Source organism: Paramisgurnus dabryanus, chromosome 20, assembly GCF_030506205.2.
Source record: "Paramisgurnus dabryanus chromosome 20, PD_genome_1.1, whole genome shotgun sequence".
NCBI lineage: Eukaryota > Metazoa > Chordata > Actinopteri > Cypriniformes > Cobitidae > Paramisgurnus > Paramisgurnus dabryanus.
In genome coordinates this window covers 27,808,297-27,829,658 of record NC_133356.1, presented here as the reverse complement: position 1 = coordinate 27,829,658, position 21,362 = coordinate 27,808,297, and the positions used below count along the sequence as shown (strand labels likewise).

General features: G+C 46.2%; 1 protein-coding gene and 1 long non-coding RNA gene across 14 annotated transcripts; both read right to left on the bottom strand.

The window, feature by feature from the left end:
* Nucleotides 1-314: 314 nt before the first annotated feature.
* LOC135730735 (uncharacterized) lies at nt 315-2,982 on the bottom strand. 7 transcript variants are annotated; one of them, XR_012335539.1, is made up of 3 exons: nt 1,160-2,982; nt 1,019-1,114; nt 315-973 (listed from the first exon to the last, which is right to left on the bottom strand). It is a non-coding gene; the product is annotated as an uncharacterized lncRNA (long non-coding RNA). The 7 variants fall into 7 exon arrangements; XR_012335540.1 differs by having other exon boundaries at nt 315-831; XR_012335537.1 differs by having other exon boundaries at nt 1,019-1,255; nt 1,301-2,982.
* Nucleotides 2,983-6,922: 3,940 nt separating this feature from the next.
* LOC141281314 (uncharacterized) lies at nt 6,923-10,919 on the bottom strand. Of its 7 annotated transcripts, XM_073812864.1 has the most exons (5): nt 9,665-10,919; nt 9,383-9,619; nt 9,242-9,337; nt 8,960-9,196; nt 6,923-8,914 (listed from the first exon to the last, which is right to left on the bottom strand). In XM_073812864.1, exon 5 carries the CDS (start codon nt 8,085-8,087, stop codon nt 7,149-7,151), a length of 939 nt encoding a protein of 312 aa, XP_073668965.1. In that variant the 5' UTR covers nt 8,088-8,914; nt 8,960-9,196; nt 9,242-9,337; nt 9,383-9,619; nt 9,665-10,919; the 3' UTR covers nt 6,923-7,148. The 7 variants fall into 7 exon arrangements, with proteins under 7 accessions (XP_073668965.1, XP_073668963.1, XP_073668964.1 ...); XM_073812862.1 differs by having other exon boundaries at nt 8,960-9,055; nt 9,101-9,619; XM_073812863.1 differs by having other exon boundaries at nt 6,923-8,772; nt 8,960-9,055; nt 9,101-9,619.
* Nucleotides 10,920-21,362: the final 10,443 nt, after the last annotated feature.

Genomic DNA, 21,362 nt, shown 5'->3' with positions numbered 1-21,362 from the left:
GGCTGGGGTGTGGGCTTATAGCAAAAATCTCTGTTTGGTGTAATTGGTCTGGGTGTGACTATGTAGCCGTCATACTGCCGAGTGGGCTGTGGCCTTGGCCTGGATGTCAGATGAAGATGAAGTCGGATCTGCAGCACTGGGAGCTTCAGGATGACTGGAATGCACATCTTGAGTCAGATTAGGAAATCTGGGCAGTGCTAATGTCACCACCAGGGGCTGGCTGTTTACTCTAAAGCCACGCCCCTTTTCAACTCCCACCTCGAGGAGGTCCCCAAAGCCAACCCAATGACCAGACAAACACGGGAACAGGTAAGTAAAATTTAAAACAAGCTTTATTTAGTTTAAATATTTAAAAGAACTGGGAATTTGGGGAAAGGGGAAAATTAAAACTAATAGGCCTCTTCTTCTCCCTCCAGGGAGGCTGCAGCCACGGCAGACAGGCCAAGGGCAACGAGGGTGCCAACCACCATAAGCTGGGGGGGGGAAAGGGAAACGTCAGGCTCCGGCCTGGACCCTGCTAACCGTGGCGCCCTCCTTCTTCCGTCCTGGAGGCAGAACAATTTTGGTGTGACTGGTAAGGAAGTCCTCCACTGTCGGTGTACCTCTCCTTGGGCCGGCAGGGGGTCCTCGCCCCACGTGCCTTTACGTTCCCTGTCGTACGTCCGTCCACGTTCTCCTTATGCCCCACAGATAGTCACTGCTACACAAAAGCACTGTTAGCTTACACTTGAGGTGTCTCCCACCGGCTCTTCTGCTTGCAGCTCTCTGGGTGGGTATCACGTTACACAGTCTGTTCTCCAATTGTTTCTCCTTGCTCTCCACAGGCGGCCACTAGGACACAAACGACACTGTTATTTGGACTTCGGGTAGGGCTCACCGGTTCTGCTGCTTACAGCTCTCTGGGTAAGTATCACGTTCACAGTTTGCTCTTCAGTGGTTCACTCTCGTTCTGCTCTCTCTCCACAGGTGGCCGCTAGAACACAAAGGCACTGTTACTGAGACTTCGAGTATTTCTCACCGGCTCTGCTGTTTACAGCTTTCTGGGTAGGTATCACGTTCACAATTTGCTCTTCAATGATTCACTCTCGTTCTGCTCTCTCTCCACAGGTGGCCGCTAGAACACAAAGACACTGTTGCTGAGACTTCGAGTAACTCTCACCGGCTCTGCTGTTTACAGCTTTCTGGGTAGGTATCACGTTCACAGTTTGCTCTTCAATGATTCACTCTCGTTCTGCTCTCTCTCCACAGGTGGCCGCTAGAACACAAAGACACTGTTACTGAGACTTCGAGTATTTCTCACCGGCTCTGCTGTTTACAGCTTTCTGGGTAGGTATCACGTTCACAATTTGCTCTTCAATGATTCACTCTCGTTCTGCTCTCTCTCCACAGGTGGCCGCTAGAACACAAAGACACTGTTACTGAGACTTCGAGTATTTCTCACCGGCTCTGCTGTTTACAGCTTTCTGGGTAGGTATCACGTTCACAATTTGCTCTTCAATGATTCACTCTCGTTCTGCTCTCTCTCCACAGGTGGCCGCTAGAACACAGAGACACTGTTGCTGAGACTTCGAGTAACTCTCACCGGCTCTGCTGTTTACAGCTTTCTGGGTAGGTATCACGTTCACAGTTTGCTCTTCAATGATTCACTCTCGTTCTGCTCTCTCTCCACAGGTGGCCGCTAGAACACAAAGACACTGTTACTGAGGCTTCGAGTATTTCTCACCGGCTCTGCTGTTTACAGCTTTCTGGGTAGGTATCACGTTCACAATTTGCTCTTCAATGATTCACTCTCGTTCTGCTCTCTCTCCACAGGTGGCCGCTAGAACACAAAGACACTGTTGCTGAGACTTCGAGTAATTCTCACCGGCTCTGCTGTTTACAACTGTCTGGGTAGGTATGGTTCTCCTCCGTAGGTCAACAGAGGGGCGAAGGTCACACACCACCTCACCGGGTCGAGCGCTGCCCTATCTCCAATGCCCGTAGGCCGATCGATTCCTAGACGGGGGCGCCCTTTTCGTAGAGACCACGGGGCGGCGGACCCTTTCGCCTCCAACTCTGCGACGAAAACAGACACAGGTAAGTTCACACCACGAAATGTTTTCCAATGGTTTACTCACGGTCACGGACAGCTCTTAGTCTGCGTCCCTTCGCACTCCGAACAGCACACTACTTATAGTAACAGTGATTTCTGTAGTCGTTGGCCTCTCCGTCCTCTGCCCAGTGGAAGAAAATGGATGATGCGGGGCTTCGTCTACAAGACACACAGCAACCCACAGCAATATACACAGCACCACTCCAAACGTGAAAAGAATTTAATACACAGTCTCACTCACCACACTATAAGTGCACCACAACAAAGGAAGCGCCCGGTGTCCTCCACTGCGCTTGGGCTACGATAAGGCGATGGGAAATACGACCACAATAAGTCTCGTTGCGGTGGCTGTTTGGAGTTATACTCCTAACGGCTCGCCCACCACACTCTTATAGGGGTAGGGCCGCCCTCCTTCTCCTGGAGGTTTCCAATAGTTACACAAGTTAACTTTTGCCAGTTACTCCACACAAAAAGGGTATACTCACGGCGAATAGCCTTTGTTTACGTTGTACCAGAAGGTAAATTTTCTTCCTGCTTTACTCCTTCAATATTGGTTAGAACAAGTTCCTTTTTACCCATAGGATTTTCCTGTTTACTCCAGCAGATCCACAATCAAACTGCAACGAGAGAGAGAGAGAGAACCACAGACAGCCACCACGTCCAACAATGAGCACAGCTCCGTTTCCCAGCACACACTAAAAAAAAAAACTCTAACTGTGTTCTAACTGTGCTTTATATACTCCTCTCTGTGCTATAATCATCCAATTGCCAGGCGATCTCTTCAACTAGGCACAGCTGTGCCCAATCGGCTGATTACAGCCTCTGTGAATCTGCCGGATGTCCGGTGTTTCCGTTTTCCGGTCTGGACGGAAACATCCGGGCGGAACCAAAACTTCCTCAACTTTTGGTTCCGCCCTAAAAGATCGTCACCCCGTGACATCCTCCCCCGCCAATGCATTCCAGTCCCTGGAATGTCCTTGAGTAGTCCACTCACCGTAACGGGAAGGGGGTCGGCCTCGATTCTCCCGTTGGGAGCGCCTCACGGGGGAGTCAGGTCCGGCGGGCTCAGGCACAACCTCAGGCTGTCTTTGGGCGGCCGGGGGTTCAGCTGGCGCTGGTACTGGCTCTGGTTGTCTCTGGGCAGCCGGGGGTTCAACTGGCTCAGGTGCTAGCTCTGGCTCTACTGGGGCGGCCGGGGGTGGTGCTGCCACGGGTAGGCCGGGTACCACAGCCCATCCTTCCATCCAGGGGGCCGTCGGTGCCGGTTCTGCCACTACCTCCTTCGCGACCTCGGGATAATTTGGGCAAGGGCGAATCATGTTTCGGTGCACCACACGTTCCGGGCCGGCCTTTCCTTCCGGCCGGATGGTATACACCGGCTGTCCCGGCCTCTGTTGCCTGCAGACTACGTACGGGGTGGGCTCCCAACGGTCACTCAGCTTTCCTTTGCCTTGCCGCCGATTGTCTCGAACCAAGACTCTCTCTCCTGGTAACAAGGGGGCGTCCCGGGCCGTCCGGTCGTACAGCCGCTTGTTCTTTTCCCCTGTAGCCCGTATCTTCTGGGATACCTGCTCGTAAGCAAAGTGTAGCCGTTGGTGGTGGCGCCCCGCCCATTCCGTCACGCTCCCTTCCTCTTGGCCAGCGGCCACTCCCAAGACCAGGTCCGTGGGCATCCGCACATGTCTGCCGAACATCAGATAAGTGGGGGCATACCCCGTCGTACTATGAACGCTGTTATTATAAGCTTGCAAAAGATTCGGTAGAGCACTCACCCAATCGCTCTGCTTCCGTTGGTCCAGGGTCCCTAGGAGCCCCAACAGGGTCTGATTAAACCTCTCACAACAGCCATTCCCTTGAGGGTGATACGACGTCGTATGGGTCTTCGTGCAACCATACAGCTGGCATAATTCTCGGATCACCTTTGATTCGAAATTTGCCCCTTGGTCTGAGTGCAGGAACTCTGGACATCCAAATGTTTGGAAGACGTGCCGCCATAGAGCCGTTGCGGTGGTGTTTGCCGTCTGATCAAGGGTGGGAACTGCCCATGCGTATTTTGTAAACAGGTCGGTGATTACTAAGATGTTCGGATAGCGGTCCTGTGGCCGGCCCAGTGTCAGGAAATCCATCGCCATGATGTGGAGGGGGGCTTTGGCATGTATGGGCACCATCGGCGCTCGAGCCTCTCGTCGAGATTTAAACAACATACACCTGGGGCAAGCTTGGACCAAGCTGCGTACTGACGCTTCCAGCCCCGGCCAGTAGAAAAACCTGCGCAGCAACGATACTGTCCGTTCCTGTCCCTGGTGCCCCAGCTGATCATGGTAGGCGGACACCAAGGCTGCTGCTTGATCGGCGGGCACCACGATCTGGCGCACCTCTTCGTCCAGCTTCGGGTCACTAACCTTCCGGCAAAGCACCCCTTCCTGTAGTTCCAGCTTGTCCCACTGTCCCAGCAGTCTTTTTCCCGTCTCTGTTTGAGTCAGCCTCTCAGACGCTGTTGGCCGTCGGCCCTGTTCCACCCACATCTTTACCTGACACACATCCTGATCCTGGGCCTGCCTCGTTTTCCACCGACAGGGGTCCCAGCCCCAATTCTCCGGTACCGCCTCCTGCTGGCCTCCGGGGGCCTCCACGGCCCCTATCAGATAGCCCTCCCTCTGGCTTTCTTCTTCCTTGCCTCCCCGGCAACCGGGGTTGTCCGCCTCTGGCAATCGGGACAAGGCGTCCGCGTTCGTGTGTTCTCGCCCAGGCCGATACTGCAGTTGATACTCGAAATTGGCAAGTTGTGCCACCCAGCGCTGCTCCACAGCTCCCAACTTCGCTGTCTGTAAATGTACCAAAGGATTATTGTCTGTAATCACCGTTACCTTAGCACCCCAGAGGTAGTCCTTAAACTTCTCGCTCAGGGCCCACTTCAGGGCCAGCAGTTCCAGTTTAAATGAGCTGTAGTTTGCATCGTTCTTCTCGGCTGGGTGGAGGCTTCGGCTTGCGTAAGCAATCACCCGTTCTGTTCCTGCTTGTCGTTGGGCCAAGACCGCCCCCAACCCCAGGTTGCTAGCGTCTGTATACAAGATAAATGGTTGGGTAAAGTCTGCATAGGCTAAGATAGGAGCCTGTAACAATTCCTGTTTCAATCTCTGAAATGCCCCCTCACAGGACCCATCCCAGTCAATCGGGGGTGATCCCCGTCCCCGGTTCCGCCCTGTACCGACCAGCAGCTGGTTAAGTGGCTTAGCGATCTTGGAAAAATCTTTTATGAACCGTCTGTAGTATCCCACAAACCCCAGAAATGAACGTACTTGCCTCACAGTCTTGGGCGCACTCCAATCTCTTACTGCAGAGACTTTCCCAGGGTCTACAGCCACCCCAGCAGCGCTGACCACGTGACCCAGGAACTGGACCTCTCGCCTCAACAGATGGCATTTATCGGGTTGCAACTTCAGCCCATATTTCTCCATTGCCTGGAAAACCTCTTCGAGGTGCCGGAGGTGGGAATCGAAATCTGGGGAGTACACAATTACATCATCTAGATATACCAAGACTGACTCCATTAACTGACCTCCCAAACAGCGCTGCATCAGACGTTGGAACGTGGCTGGGGCGTTGCAGAGCCCGAAGGGCATCCGTTCCCACTCGAATAGTCCAAACGGGGTCGTGAAAGCGGTCTTCTCCCTATCGGCCTCGGCCACTGGCACCTGCCAATACCCACTGGCCAGATCCAGAGTGGAGTACCATGCAGACCGCGTGAGACCCGCAAGGGAGTCTTCGATCCGGGGTAGGGGAAAAGCGTCTTTCTTAGTCACCAGGTTGAGCTTACGATAGTCCACACAAAACCTCCAAGCTCCCGACTTCTTCTGCACCAGTACGATGGGGGCTGCCCATGGGCTACTGCTTTCTCGGACGATGCCCCGCCCCAGCATGCCCTGCAATAGTGAGCGTACCTCTGTATATAACGTGGGTGGGATCGGCCGGTATCTCTCCCTGCTGGGTCCTGCATCTCCAGTCGGAATATGATGTTCTACCACCTTAGTGCATCCGTAATCCTCCTCGTGTCTTGCAAACACATGTTGCCATTTCTGAAGGAGGGCTTGGAGTCGTTGTGTCTGCGCCTGTTCCAGCTTTTCCCCTTGTAGGGACTCACCTGCCAGGTGTCTCGGCATGTCCCTCTCCCCGTTGTTTGAGGGGGCTTCCATCTGCGTCAGGGCCACCTCGATGACAGTGGGGCACACCTGACGGAAACTAACATCTCTCTCTTCCCTCACCTGATGGGGTGCAACCCCCGTGAGTCGGGCCAGCCGCTGGTGTCGGTGTAAGTGTACTGGGTAGGGGTGGTCATTTCGAACCTTTACAGGGACCCTCCCCCGGTGGACCGCCGCTAGGCCTCGTGCTACTTCCACTTGGGGGCAATCAGCGTGGGGTTCAACCAATACCCACTCTTCGGGGCCAACTCCTCGGGGGGCCACTCTCACCCACACCATGGCCTCACTCCTAGGGGGGATAGATAAAGCATAGCGACACATCACTCTTCCTACCTCTTCCCGGCTTCTACGGACCTGGGTCATCTGGACCCGACGACAGTCGGCGACCACTCGCTCCCATAGGGGCCTCTCAACAGGGGAGATCCTAGGGCCGGGCCTAGCCCGAAATAACTCCTCCCAACACTCGGAGAGCACATTCATCCCTAGTAGGGCTCGGTGGACTCCCAAACACCTGTCTTCCACGATGATCACCCCTTTTTGGGGAACTAACACCCCGTGCACTTCTAAGTCCGTCAGCCGATAGCCAATGTAAGGAATCTCTAAACCGTTGGCGCCCCGCAACGTCAGCCAGGGGGCCTCTCCTCCTTGGGTTCTCTGCTTCCCGAATACTTCCTGCGAGAGACTTTCGGCAAACAATGTCACTTGAGAGCCCGTATCTACCAGGCACTGTACTGTCTTGCCACATACCTTCACCTCCGCCATTGGGCTATGCCCCACCATCTGGCCTCTTGAATTATCACGTCTTTCCGGGTCTCCTCGAGGGGTCCCGGCCACACGACCCACTGTGGCCGGCCGTCCTAAAAACCCCCTTCCGATGCCCTGCGAGGCCCACACTGACGGCTATAATGCCCTGGTTCTCCACAACGATTGCAGATTGGCCGCCCTTGGTCATCCCACTCAAAGCGGGGCCGGTTAAAACGGTTCGGGCGCCCCGGTGGCTCTCGGCCCCTCTCAGAGTAGACTCGCTCTCGGGGTGCCGGCCTCGGTTCCTCTCGCGCCCTACCTTGGCGAAGTTCTCCCAGAAGAGTCTTAGATAGTTCCGACATCTGCTCTCGGACATCTTTCAACAATTCTACTCTGAGGGCTTGCTTCCAATCTGCGGGTTCAGGTGGTGCTGCGGTGTTCCCACTTACGGCTGCACATACAGGGGTTTCACTTACTTCGACCTCATCACCTTCCAAGGCCAGCGCCTCCTTCTTTAGGTCCTCAAAGGTGAGCCCGGAGTCCCGTCGAAACTGGACCCTCAGACTTTGTCTCACGGGGCCTTCTTTCATCCCCAGGAGGAACTGGTCGCGTAACAAGGTCTCTCCGTCTCCTAGCCCATGGTCTCGTCGGGCCTGCAGGCGAGTGAACTGCTCCCGCAGCCTGAGGGCAAAAGCTCTAATAGGTTGTCGGGGGCCTTGCTTACAATTAAAAAATTGTGAACGGAGGACAGCTACGGGGGTATGGTCGCCATATTGTTCAGTAAGGAACTGGAACACAGTCTGGGCGGTGGCTCGGATTGCTTCGGGGGCGGCTTGTACCTCTCGCCGTGCTTCTCCCTCTAGGGAGTTCAACACAAACTGGAGCCGCTGAGCGGCGCTAAGGCCCTGCAAGTCGGCCAAGTACTCTAATTGGGCCTTCCATTCGGTCAGTCGTACCTCCGACTCTGCTCCTCCATATTTCTGGATCCATGGGCTTCCCATGATAATAGATGTGGCACGGGGTGGGGCTGCAGGCCCCGCGTTGTCAGTCATTGGGTGACCTTGGTTACTCAACTCGAGGTGGGGCCCTGCCGACTACGCCAAAATCTGTCACCACCAGGGGCTGGCTGTTTACTCTAAAGCCACGCCCCTTTTCAACTCCCACCTCGAGGAGGTCCCCAAAGCCAACCCAATGACCAGACAAACACGGGAACAGGTAAGTAAAATTTAAAACAAGCTTTATTTAGTTTAAATATTTAAAAGAACTGGGAATTTGGGGAAAGGGGAAAATTAAAACTAATAGGCCTCTTCTTCTCCCTCCAGGGAGGCTGCAGCCACGGCAGACAGGCCAAGGGCAACGAGGGTGCCAACCACCATAAGCTGGGGGGGGGAAAGGGAAACGTCAGGCTCCGGCCTGGACCCTGCTAACCGTGGCGCCCTCCTTCTTCCGTCCTGGAGGCAGAACAATTTTGGTGTGACTGGTAAGGAAGTCCTCCACTGTCGGTGTACCTCTCCTTGGGCCGGCAGGGGGTCCTCGCCCCACGTGCCTTTACGTTCCCTGTCGTACGTCCGTCCACGTTCTCCTTATGCCCCACAGATAGTCACTGCTACACAAAAGCACTGTTAGCTTACACTTGAGGTGTCTCCCACCGGCTCTTCTGCTTGCAGCTCTCTGGGTGGGTATCACGTTACACAGTCTGTTCTCCAATTGTTTCTCCTTGCTCTCCACAGGCGGCCACTAGGACACAAACGACACTGTTATTTGGACTTCGGGTAGGGCTCACCGGTTCTGCTGCTTACAGCTCTCTGGGTAAGTATCACGTTCACAGTTTGCTCTTCAGTGGTTCACTCTCGTTCTGCTCTCTCTCCACAGGTGGCCGCTAGAACACAAAGGCACTGTTACTGAGACTTCGAGTATTTCTCACCGGCTCTGCTGTTTACAGCTTTCTGGGTAGGTATCACGTTCACAATTTGCTCTTCAATGATTCACTCTCGTTCTGCTCTCTCTCCACAGGTGGCCGCTAGAACACAAAGACACTGTTGCTGAGACTTCGAGTAACTCTCACCGGCTCTGCTGTTTACAGCTTTCTGGGTAGGTATCACGTTCACAGTTTGCTCTTCAATGATTCACTCTCGTTCTGCTCTCTCTCCACAGGTGGCCGCTAGAACACAAAGACACTGTTACTGAGACTTCGAGTATTTCTCACCGGCTCTGCTGTTTACAGCTTTCTGGGTAGGTATCACGTTCACAATTTGCTCTTCAATGATTCACTCTCGTTCTGCTCTCTCTCCACAGGTGGCCGCTAGAACACAAAGACACTGTTACTGAGACTTCGAGTATTTCTCACCGGCTCTGCTGTTTACAGCTTTCTGGGTAGGTATCACGTTCACAATTTGCTCTTCAATGATTCACTCTCGTTCTGCTCTCTCTCCACAGGTGGCCGCTAGAACACAGAGACACTGTTGCTGAGACTTCGAGTAACTCTCACCGGCTCTGCTGTTTACAGCTTTCTGGGTAGGTATCACGTTCACAGTTTGCTCTTCAATGATTCACTCTCGTTCTGCTCTCTCTCCACAGGTGGCCGCTAGAACACAAAGACACTGTTACTGAGGCTTCGAGTATTTCTCACCGGCTCTGCTGTTTACAGCTTTCTGGGTAGGTATCACGTTCACAATTTGCTCTTCAATGATTCACTCTCGTTCTGCTCTCTCTCCACAGGTGGCCGCTAGAACACAAAGACACTGTTGCTGAGACTTCGAGTAATTCTCACCGGCTCTGCTGTTTACAACTGTCTGGGTAGGTATGGTTCTCCTCCGTAGGTCAACAGAGGGGCGAAGGTCACACACCACCTCACCGGGTCGAGCGCTGCCCTATCTCCAATGCCCGTAGGCCGATCGATTCCTAGACGGGGGCGCCCTTTTCGTAGAGACCACGGGGCGGCGGACCCTTTCGCCTCCAACTCTGCGACGAAAACAGACACAGGTAAGTTCACACCACGAAATGTTTTCCAATGGTTTACTCACGGTCACGGACAGCTCTTAGTCTGCGTCCCTTCGCACTCCGAACAGCACACTACTTATAGTAACAGTGATTTCTGTAGTCGTTGGCCTCTCCGTCCTCTGCCCAGTGGAAGAAAATGGATGATGCGGGGCTTCGTCTACAAGACACACAGCAACCCACAGCAATATACACAGCACCACTCCAAACGTGAAAAGAATTTAATACACAGTCTCACTCACCACACTATAAGTGCACCACAACAAAGGAAGCGCCCGGTGTCCTCCACTGCGCTTGGGCTACGATAAGGCGATGGGAAATACGACCACAATAAGTCTCGTTGCGGTGGCTGTTTGGAGTTATACTCCTAACGGCTCGCCCACCACACTCTTATAGGGGTAGGGCCGCCCTCCTTCTCCTGGAGGTTTCCAATAGTTACACAAGTTAACTTTTGCCAGTTACTCCACACAAAAAGGGTATACTCACGGCGAATAGCCTTTGTTTACGTTGTACCAGAAGGTAAATTTTCTTCCTGCTTTACTCCTTCAATATTGGTTAGAACAAGTTCCTTTTTACCCATAGGATTTTCCTGTTTACTCCAGCAGATCCACAATCAAACTGCAACGAGAGAGAGAGAGAGAACCACAGACAGCCACCACGTCCAACAATGAGCACAGCTCCGTTTCCCAGCACACACTAAAAAAAAAAACTCTAACTGTGTTCTAACTGTGCTTTATATACTCCTCTCTGTGCTATAATCATCCAATTGCCAGGCGATCTCTTCAACTAGGCACAGCTGTGCCCAATCGGCTGATTACAGCCTCTGTGAATCTGCCGGATGTCCGGTGTTTCCGTTTTCCGGTCTGGACGGAAACATCCGGGCGGAACCAAAACTTCCTCAACTTTTGGTTCCGCCCTAAAAGATCGTCACCCCGTGACACTAATCCTAAAATCCCACGCAGGGTTTTGCTGGAAAGACCGAAATAGTGAAATAATAAAAAACAATATGCAAATGTTCAAAAACTTCTGTTATAGTATACAAGTTTGACTTTGTGCTTTTGTATCTTACTGCAACACAGTCTAATGCAGTGGTCTCCAACATGGTGCCAAGTTTATATGGAGATTTATTCATACAATGATGGCATATACAGTAGTTACTAGAGGCTCTTAAGCTCCATAAAGGACAAATCACTAATCTAGAACATGCAAAAGTATGAATGGTCGAGAGTGATGGTTAAGGGGATGAAAATCTTTTCTCCAGAGGATTATCTGGTCACTGTTTGTTTGCATGTAGGACAGAAAAGTATAAACATTCTTCCGAATTTCCCAATTTGGGTTTAAGTCATACATGTTTGGAAAATGTCATTATTCGGAGGTTGACCTTGCACTGGTGTCTTTGTTGATTTACTCAGGGGTTTACACTTTATCAGCCCCTATGATGAAAGGACACACTAGACAGAGAAAATGAGTTTTTTGTTCTAGGCCAAAGAAGCTTTTCATCTCATTTGTCTGTCTCTTGAGTCCTCTGTAAAAAAGCCTTGCTATGCAATTCACAACATCTTTCCTTGTGTCTTTGTAAACCAGTAGCCTGATTGTGAGTATAAATGACCTCCATGCAGGACAGTAAATGTATAACGTCACTCACTTGACAAGCCTTTGTTCCCCCAGGTTGAGACATTGTTAGGCTGATATTGACGATGACCTTGATTTACAAATATATGGGCAGGAAAAATACTGGAAGTGAGGTAGCTATTTGGGGCTTGCTGTCTGTGGTTGCATGCTGTCAATGTAGAGTTGAAGTAAGTGTGTCCTTGTTGAGGCAAGCCAGGTAAAAACTGATGGCCCTATTGGGGACAATCTAACCCCAATATCTAGCATATCCCTCACAGGGCTGTCTATGTCATAACAAAAGAGAAGCTGTGATATATATTCACCGTGGAAAAACCTCAAATAAGATAATCTCATTAGATCTTGTGATTGCATTGGTTCTTGTGTGTCACGTGATGAAACAAGCCAATAGGTGTGTTCGACATCGGCTGCGGCTGGATGTAACCGATCGGCGAGATTAGCCGCGTGGAGGTGGGAAGGAGCTGAAAACGGAGACGTGAAGTCGGACACGCTGTGGTTCCCGTAGTTTGCTGTATTTACATCAGACATGGCTAATCACGTGGCGTTTGCTTGCTTTAATAAAGTAAATATGATTTGTAAGATGTAAACAACATAAAAAGTGAATTATACTGTTTTGAATGTCCGTGTATGAGCATGAGTGGAACTGAAGAGGCTTACAGCATCTGTTTTTACAGGAATAAAGTTTAACATAAGCATATATTATTTAAATACCAATGTAGTGGGGTCTACGTTTTTTATCCATTTTATTTTGATGAACATGATACTATCCTATTTTCTTACCATTTTCGCGTCGGTTTAGGGTTAGATTACGCAAAATTAAACAGTGTACGCGAAATTAAACAGTTGTCACCTGGCGTTGGGGTTAGAGTTAGGTATGCGAAATTAAACAGTTGTCACCTGGCGTTGGGGTTAGAGTTAGGTTTGGGTAGGGATGTCATTATGCAAATCTAACCCTAAACCGACGCGAAAATGGTAAGAAAATAGGAAAGAGAATGCAACGGACGTAATAGTATTGAAGTCCCCAGTTCGTCAAAAAATGACGCGAAAGGTATACCCTACGCGTCAACATATTGACGCATGGTCAAGTGTCGTCAAATATTGACGCCATGGGTGAACTTTACATTTAATTGTAAAACTACTCTATAATTTAGATCAACAAAACAACAATAAAATCCGAGGCACTTTGTTATGCTCCATTAAGTCTGCTGAGTAATGTTGTATGCTGACCAGCAAAGATGAACTCATACAGCTGTTACAGTACAGTACTGTATATAAACCGTCATTTCACCTGGAAATGAATGTCACATTACAAAACATCACATCTTATGAATTTTTATTAGCCTCTTTAATTATAAAACATTATTTGTTAAAGACTTTGATGATGCTGCACACAACACACACAAAAACATTTTAAACAATCGTTGCTATGAGTCAAAACGGCTTCATTCATGTGCTGTGAATCACCATAGGAATTATTCTGTCATACACCTGCATGCTTTATGCGCACAGACGACTAAACGTTGTTTGGCTCTGAACAGAAAAGCGTCTTTGCCCGTCGCAGCTAATTAGCACCACAATTCCATATGCTAACCAAGCCATGAGCTATGGTGATGATATTTTAATACCTGGAGGTGTGTGTAGATGTTCATTTACAGAGAGGTGATAAAATCATGACCCATGGATGATTCAAAACCGGCCGTGACGTTTGCCGTTCATTGTGGGAGTGGAACGTGCCAGTTTGTATTGTTGACTACAGTCGGCTCCCCTTAATGGCTAATGGAGGTGACTGAGAACCATTTACAGTACTGAACAACAGCTTTGCGTGCTGATTAAAACTCAGTTTGGAGACATGTTTTCCAGTAGACTGAAATTATAGAGGCAACATGATTAGAATACCCAATGCAGAATAGAGAGAAAGATGAATGCTGTTTGAGGAAGCATCAGAAGATCATATATTTTGTTGCTGCAGACGCAGTGGGATGCCAAGTGCAGTTATCTTGAGACGTGTTTGTGCATTTTGAATTGCTGTGGCAGTAACATAACTCAAAAATCGACGGATAGATGTACGTTGCAGGGTTTGAAATGTACTTTTTCACTTTTTTAAATATTTAAAGGGGGGTGGGTTAATGGTATTTTAGCATTCTGACTTATTAACACAGTTTAAGAGTTGGATTCCTCTTGCTAAACAGAGGCAAAGTGTCAAAAAAGCAGTTGGACTTGTGAAAGAGTATTTCTGTACCGAATGCACTTCGCCAGGGTTCGTACATGTTTTTTTTAACATGGGTCCTCCTTATGTAGCATGGGTAGATATTACTTTCATAAGCACCTCCCATCCACACATCAATCAGCGGGAGAGCGAGAACCGGAGGACACTAGAAGTCACAGAAATCACTTCATGCGACAACTTTGTTTTATATCAAGACAAGTCCCAACAGGGTCATGAGTTTCATGCGGTAAGTAAGACTTCTGGGTTATGCGGTAAGTGCACATAATGTAAATGAAACGAACATGAAGTGATTCATAAGTTATCCAGTGTGGTATCCTGCGTTGCTTGGCTCGTGACTCGGTCCTCCCCTAGCTTGTGACTCCTTCCCCTGAATATTTCTGTGCGTTTACGGAAAAAATCGCTACAGCTGATTTGTCTTTTATAAATCTGATCAAACTAAACTAAACTACTCTTCGGAGATATAAAGGATGTAATACTACTCTATAGGTACTCAAGATTAACATCAGATATGCAGAAACAGCGTGTGTTATGGGAGCTTTAAGTTCCCGGCCATTCAGAACTTCTACTAGCCAAAAAAGAAAGAAAATAACCAGATTAACAATGTCACATCTTTATTTATAAAGATTTATTACACATTTTATTATTATTTATAATAAAATATGAATTGCATATTATTTAAACAAAATTCCTCCCTTCCTCTTTCACCCTTGTCCTTCTTAGCAAATCAACACAGTACAATAAACATAAAATAAATCATTGAATAAATTCCATGACTTATATATTAAAACAAAATATTTGTATTTACTTAAAGAGCACCTATTGTCCGATTCACATTTTTAAATTTCCTTTGGTGTGTAGGTGTATATTAATACATGTTTACTATATGCAAAAGGTACAAACCCCAAAGTAAACGATGACGCGAGTTATTGTCTCCAATGTAAATCCTTTCTTGGACTACAACAAACACACAGATTGTAAGCTACAGTTTACTTCCTGGGATTGGTGATGAATGGCTGACAAGACCGACATTATCATAATTCCTCTCGCTTTGACTCACAGCCTGTAAGTTAACTCCTGTTAGCATTGCATTGTGAGGAATCTTCCAAACATGGTAAGGAGCGTCACATTTCTGGATGACGTCAGAGGTATTCAGGCCAATCACAATGAGGATTAGCTGGTAAACCACGCAAACACATTGTATTATACCAAATACACAAAATAATGTTGTTTTCTTATCAATGAAATAGGTGCTCTTTAATCTTAAAGCTAGCACTGTCTTTTTTCTGGATGTTGTTCTTGTCTGTACTATTAAAGTGTTTTCATACTGTTCTTTAAAGGGACTGTTAGTAGGATTTTAAGTGTTTTATTAATCAAAATCAATGTCTTTATTCATAAATATGTCCTCGTTGGTGTCAAATGACCTTTGTAAGCTTAGAATTTCTTCTTTTAACTTACATTGAACGGGTAAATCCAAGGAGGCTTCCATGTCATTCCACTGTATTGATAAACTATAATAGCAGAGAGGGACAAAAAGCACTAGCAAAGCATTTTCACACGTTTTTATTCAGAACACATGAACCAGCTGAAACGGACAAGGAGATCAGTGAATACATAACGGCTTCTGTAGTTGCAACACGCATTTGGAGAATGGTGGTAAATTCACTTCTTGTCCCTTTAACCTGTAAGAAAAATTCGAAAAATTCAAATAAATATCAGTGGTGATATCTTGTTTTAATAAGCATGTCACCGGAAAATAAGTCATCACATGTCCCAATGTATAGTGAGTCATTCATGCCCAGATTGCCACTTGGTATTAAAACCTCTGTTCTTCTTTTCTTGGTCTCCTTGGTTGTTTGGGGTGACTTTCCTTTTTACGCCAGCTAAGTATCACCACATTACTATTTTTCGAGTCTCGAGTCTAGCGTTTGGTGCATAGTGACGGGTGTTTTTTAAGGATGCCAGAGATGCACATTTGGCGGGTTGGCGTGTGGTGCTAGTTTTTAGATGCCATCATACTGTACCTGTACATTTTGACTTGAACTAAAGGCAGGGACACAACTAAAATATTTTAAAGTGTGAGAGACCACAGAAATGAAAAAATCTGATAAAAAATATAAAAATCAATAAAAAAATCGATGTCACCATGTCACCAAGATGGCACACCACATACTATTCTTTTCACAAACCACAAGAGTCCCGACTGTGAACACTTCAGACATGTCTTTAATACACATGAATGGACTGCGGGTCTAAAATCCAAGACTATTTTGGTTACCAAATTCTAGCGGTTGACCTGTCGCGTACCCTCCTGCATTCAGGACACTGCCTGGGATTGTTGAAAGGGGAAATTGGCCAAATTTTAGACCAGTTATCTTGCAGCGTTAAGTTCTGCGAGATTCACCCTCAATGGTAACTACAAAAAATAAAATAAACACAAAGCTACACATTATGTCAAAACAGAGCTATGATTGATTGGGCCCAAGAATCCCTGCTACACTCATTTTAAAAAGCTCTGGTTATGTAGCGTAATTCTTGTCTTGTTTGCTTCCAGACTAGCACACCTCAGAGAATTGCAAAATAAGAAAAAAACATGAAGATAAAACCACCCACAGCACCGCACTCCTGGGAAAAATCTGACTGCGCTAGACAAAACTGATCATGGAGTTCAAACAGCTTTTCTCTTACATTTACTTTAAACAGGTGGCTGCTCCCACATGACCATCTATTTATGAAAACTCATTATCCACACATTCTCAAGTCCAAGCGCGTGCATGCAAATGTTGCAGGCGTGCATGCGCTTATAGACACACATAAGACTCATAAACATTAGGTAACAAATCAAACATAATTTAAGCAGTGACAGCCTAATGTAGTCAATAGCAGTTGTGTGAAGTCAGCGACTGCATGCTAAGAATAGCACCCGTCCTCAATCGTCACTCTGGTGCGGTGTCACCTGTCATCATCACCCTTGAGTAGCATCTCTCAGGAGCAGAGGTACGTCTGATCTCTGTGAGATCACCGATCCCCGTTAACTGTCCTCAAGCAAACAACTACAAAGTGTATGTATGCCATCTCCTAGAAGAATCATGTTTGCTCTGTTTTGTCAAGATCTTGCTCTGTTTATTGAACATTAATACTACAGACTTTACAGAAAAGCAGGTCAGAAACACCTCAGAAACATTTGTCATGCACAAAGGTAAGACAATTCTTAACTGTACAGCAAAGGTGTAACTTTATGTGATCAGATTTTGGTCCTGAATAGATATTTGGATATTTCAGGATTGTAATACTTTTGATTTATTGATGTTTATGTGTTAAGTGTGTCATTTCTGCAATACTGCAATTATTTAACAAATACCAATGAAATCAAAATGAAAGTTTTTAGTATGATTATGTTAGCAATAAAGATATTGTAGGATATCTATAAACTAGTTACTAGTGTACTACAAAACACATAGAAGACTAAATTCTTAGAATACATTAGCATTTAAAACGTATGTCTCTTACTTATAATCTTACACCTCTTGCCAAGGATGAATGATTTTAATGACATCATTTTTGCACTTCAGCTTCTCATTAGATTTCAGATTGTGAGGTAAACTAAAGACTATTGGCCTTTTATGTAATGCCCCACACTAACTTCCTGTTAAAAATTATGTCAAGGCATCAAAAAATAAGAACATTTCGAGACACCAGTGGGTCTTTAAATTGAAAAAATAATAATTATACTATATATACATATATATAGTATTTTACAGTTATGAAATCTAATAAAGTCTGTGTAAAGTCATTTCAGAAAATTGTTTCTAAACACATTATAATGTATTGCTGAAACATTACAAAGACTGTGAACTATGTAGTGAATTGTGGAGTTACACTGTTAAACATTTTTCTTCATTTCCGAGTTCAGGATTTTTTGATTGGGCCTAAAGTCATCGATGACGCAGATCCATTCAGGTTGTAGGGGTATTTAAAGTTGAGAAAGACGATGTCATGATAATTGCGGTTTTCCCGCGAGTGGGTGTGGTTTCAGTGCTGACAGTGTACACACCCCCGGCGTTTGTGAGCAGAAAATCCTGCCTGCTTTTCCAAGATTTTGACTTGAATTATTTTATTTACCATTCAAATTTGGCTGGGTGGTTAACTCATTTTTCTGTGCTGTCACAAACTCAGAACACATGTGTAATATCTTTCATAAAGTCTCCATGAAATCAAAACTAAACTTTTTTCTTTTTAGGATAAATACCTAGGTTTAAGCACACAGTTTATATAAACTGGTATGGTCCAAAAATGGTATGATAAAATTTGCATACGGAAGAGATTTAAGCATTCAAAACTTATGCTGCGTTTACACCAGCTGCGGTAGAGGCGGCAAGCGCGAGTGATTTCAATGTTAAGTCAATGTGAAGACGCGTTGATGCGTGTCTGGAAACCCCCGGTGCGGATGAGACGTGAAACGTGGCGCAGTAGACTCATTTCCGCCTCATTCGAGCGTCTAGTTCGCGTGAATGGCTCGAATTGAGCGTATGGCGCGGTACGCGCGAATGTTGCTTTTTGTGCATTTTGCGTTTGACTCAAATTTGCGTCTGACGCCCGAGTTGAAAAATTGGAACTTTGGCGGATTTTCGCGCTGCGTTAACCAATCAGTAGCCTGCTTGCTGCTGTTGGGGCAGCCCCACCCGGAGTCACTCATTCAGCATGAAGGCTTTATATTGTCGGTGAGCAGTCACCCGGAGCTATACGACACAAGGTTTTTATTTCTATAGAGACAGGAATAAAAGTGAGGACATTGGGCAACCTGGTAAGTTGTAAATACACATTTCACTTTATCGACCCGCGACGTTTATTTTCCCCCTATAGTAAGGTGACTAAATACAAACCAGAATGCATTCAAACTGTTCAAGCAGCAAACTAGGCGCGGTAGACGCGATTTTGACACCTGAACGGGTTGGTGTAAACGCAGCATTTTGCCAACTAATGGATGTCCTCAGGGCAACATATTGTGTTGACCCAAGGACAACATTTTTGTTAATAAAACCTAAACCCATCCCAAACCATAACCATAACTGAACACTAAAATCAGATGGAAAGATGAGTGAAAAACAATGATCTAAAAGCAGCTAGTCCTGGTGGTGAGCATAAACTTGAAAACTGTAAACTTATTTCTGAAATCTGATTGGTTGATTGAAATGTTGTCCCAGGGTCAACGTAATGTTGACCTGAGGACATCAACCACTTAGCAAAATCAGGAGATCCCAAAACTTACGCTGTAAAAAAATTCTGTAGAAATTACAGTATTACTGGGAATTACTGCGAACTAGCTGCCAGTAACTTACTGTAGATTTGACATTTATGTTATTTACTGGCAACAGTTTGTTCAAAGTTAGATGAACATGAAACATTTTCAGTCTTTATCTTCTACAGTAAGTTACTGGCAACCAGCTGCATAATTACAGCAAATTTCTTACAGTGTACAGTTTGGAATTTTTATGACATCATCCTACACTTCAGCTTCTCATCAAATTTCTTGTCTAATCAAATGCTCTCTGGACGCTGAAGCCTCCTACATTGCGTAGAAGCTCTGCTTGAAATCACAAAAGCGCCTGTTACATTTATTAGTTCTAATGTGGAGAATGGTACATAGTGCACTACAGTATGTAGAGCAAGAAACAATTCAGACGGTGTAAATACGCTTGAATAAAGTCTGATATCCCGTCAGTTTCACGCAAGTCGCTACATTGCACACACATGGGTGCTCTGGTACAGCGTGATAAACCGGATCATATGCGCAAATCTGCACTGAAAACTGAGGAGGAGATCAAACATCACAAACAGTTAGACAGCCTTTACATTATTAACTAAACTGAGGAGACAACAATGCTGCATACACACTAACATTAATTGTACATCAATATTATCATTTTTTTATTCTGTAACAACAGTTTTATATTATATCTAAATCGGGACACAATTAGACTTTACTTTAATACATCTGTGGAACTCACAAGCTGTCAAATGTGACTTTGCTGGACTGAGCCTTAAATAAAAAACTATTGGTTATTTTAAAATTGAGTGGGGAGGGTCTTCTCAATAGTTTCACATCGACTTCCTGTTTCAGTTTAAATGACATCACAGCATCGAATAATGCTGCAGGTTTTAAGGCACTTCAGTGGGGCTATGTAATAGGTCAAAATCTTCCAAAAACAATCTTGACATGCTTGAAATAATGGTTTAAAAAATTGTATATAATCTTTCTACAATCTTTATAATGTTTTTTGGCCATGTTGTGCCTTTCTGGACAGAAAGGTATGACCTATTGAAAGAACCGAAAAGTACAATGGCGGAGAGAGGGGAACTACTGAATATGTCAGAGCATTACCCAGGAATTTAAAAGGAACCTAAAAAATATTTAAGTTTCAAATTAAATTCAAAAATAGAAGTACTATCCTTTTGGTTTCTCTTTTGTCCCACCTTATAAAATATTTTGCTTTTCAGTAATGAGGAAGGAACAGATTTCATCTTTGTATGAAGACAGATTTATCATAAAGCTATCTGGTTCTGTAAATACTAAACATCATTTACTTATTTGCACAGTGACATCACTCAGAGCCAAGTAGAAAAGCATGAGTTCACATGAAAGATTAAAAAGGACATATCACACAAAAAGTCATTTCAAATTGAGATATTTTTAGATATTATTATAGAATCATAGAATTCTAATAATTGAATTTAATAGAATTAAATGGGGACCAAACATTCTGTCATGACTCATGATCCTGCCAGCCTGTCACAGTAATTCATAGACCCTGTCCCAAATGATGCACTTTATGTGGACTTTTGGCCTCGTGGCCCTAAATAGCAAGTGCATGCTTAGTCTACAGGTTTGTAGGATGTCCCATCTTTCATTTTTACGCTTCAAAGTGTGCTCACTAGCGCTCCCTTTGCACTCTTGTGGTCTTCGGGGAAGCGCTCACTGCTTCAGGCTCCACACACTTTACAACCCTTGCGAAAGAGCAATCAGACCAATCAGAATACGGATGAAAAGTCTTTCCCAAAATACGACTCCGGTGCGCTCTCTTGGGCTCGCGTCAAGGGTCCCATGGTCTGCACTACATGATGTCATCAAAGTGTGGACTCTGAGGAAGTCCACAAGTCCAGAGTGTGGCACAGGGCCAAAGTTCATGTGGCAGGATTGTGGTGGTACCCATGTTTTGTGTGGTAGCACATGGCCTTTGGTAGCACATGGCCTTCCCTTGTTTCCTTTGTCCATTGCTGAATTGTTTTGGTATGTTTGTTTGTTAGACAAATCTAGTCAATATAATCTTGTCATACTGAAGTGTGTTTTATCATGTCATAGTCTCCCCCCATATGGGCTTTTGTTTTACCTAGTTTTAATAAACCCTTTTGAGTTCAACATTTACCTGCACTTTGGTCCGGTTACTTGCCCGCCATGACACATTCACTATGTAAAATG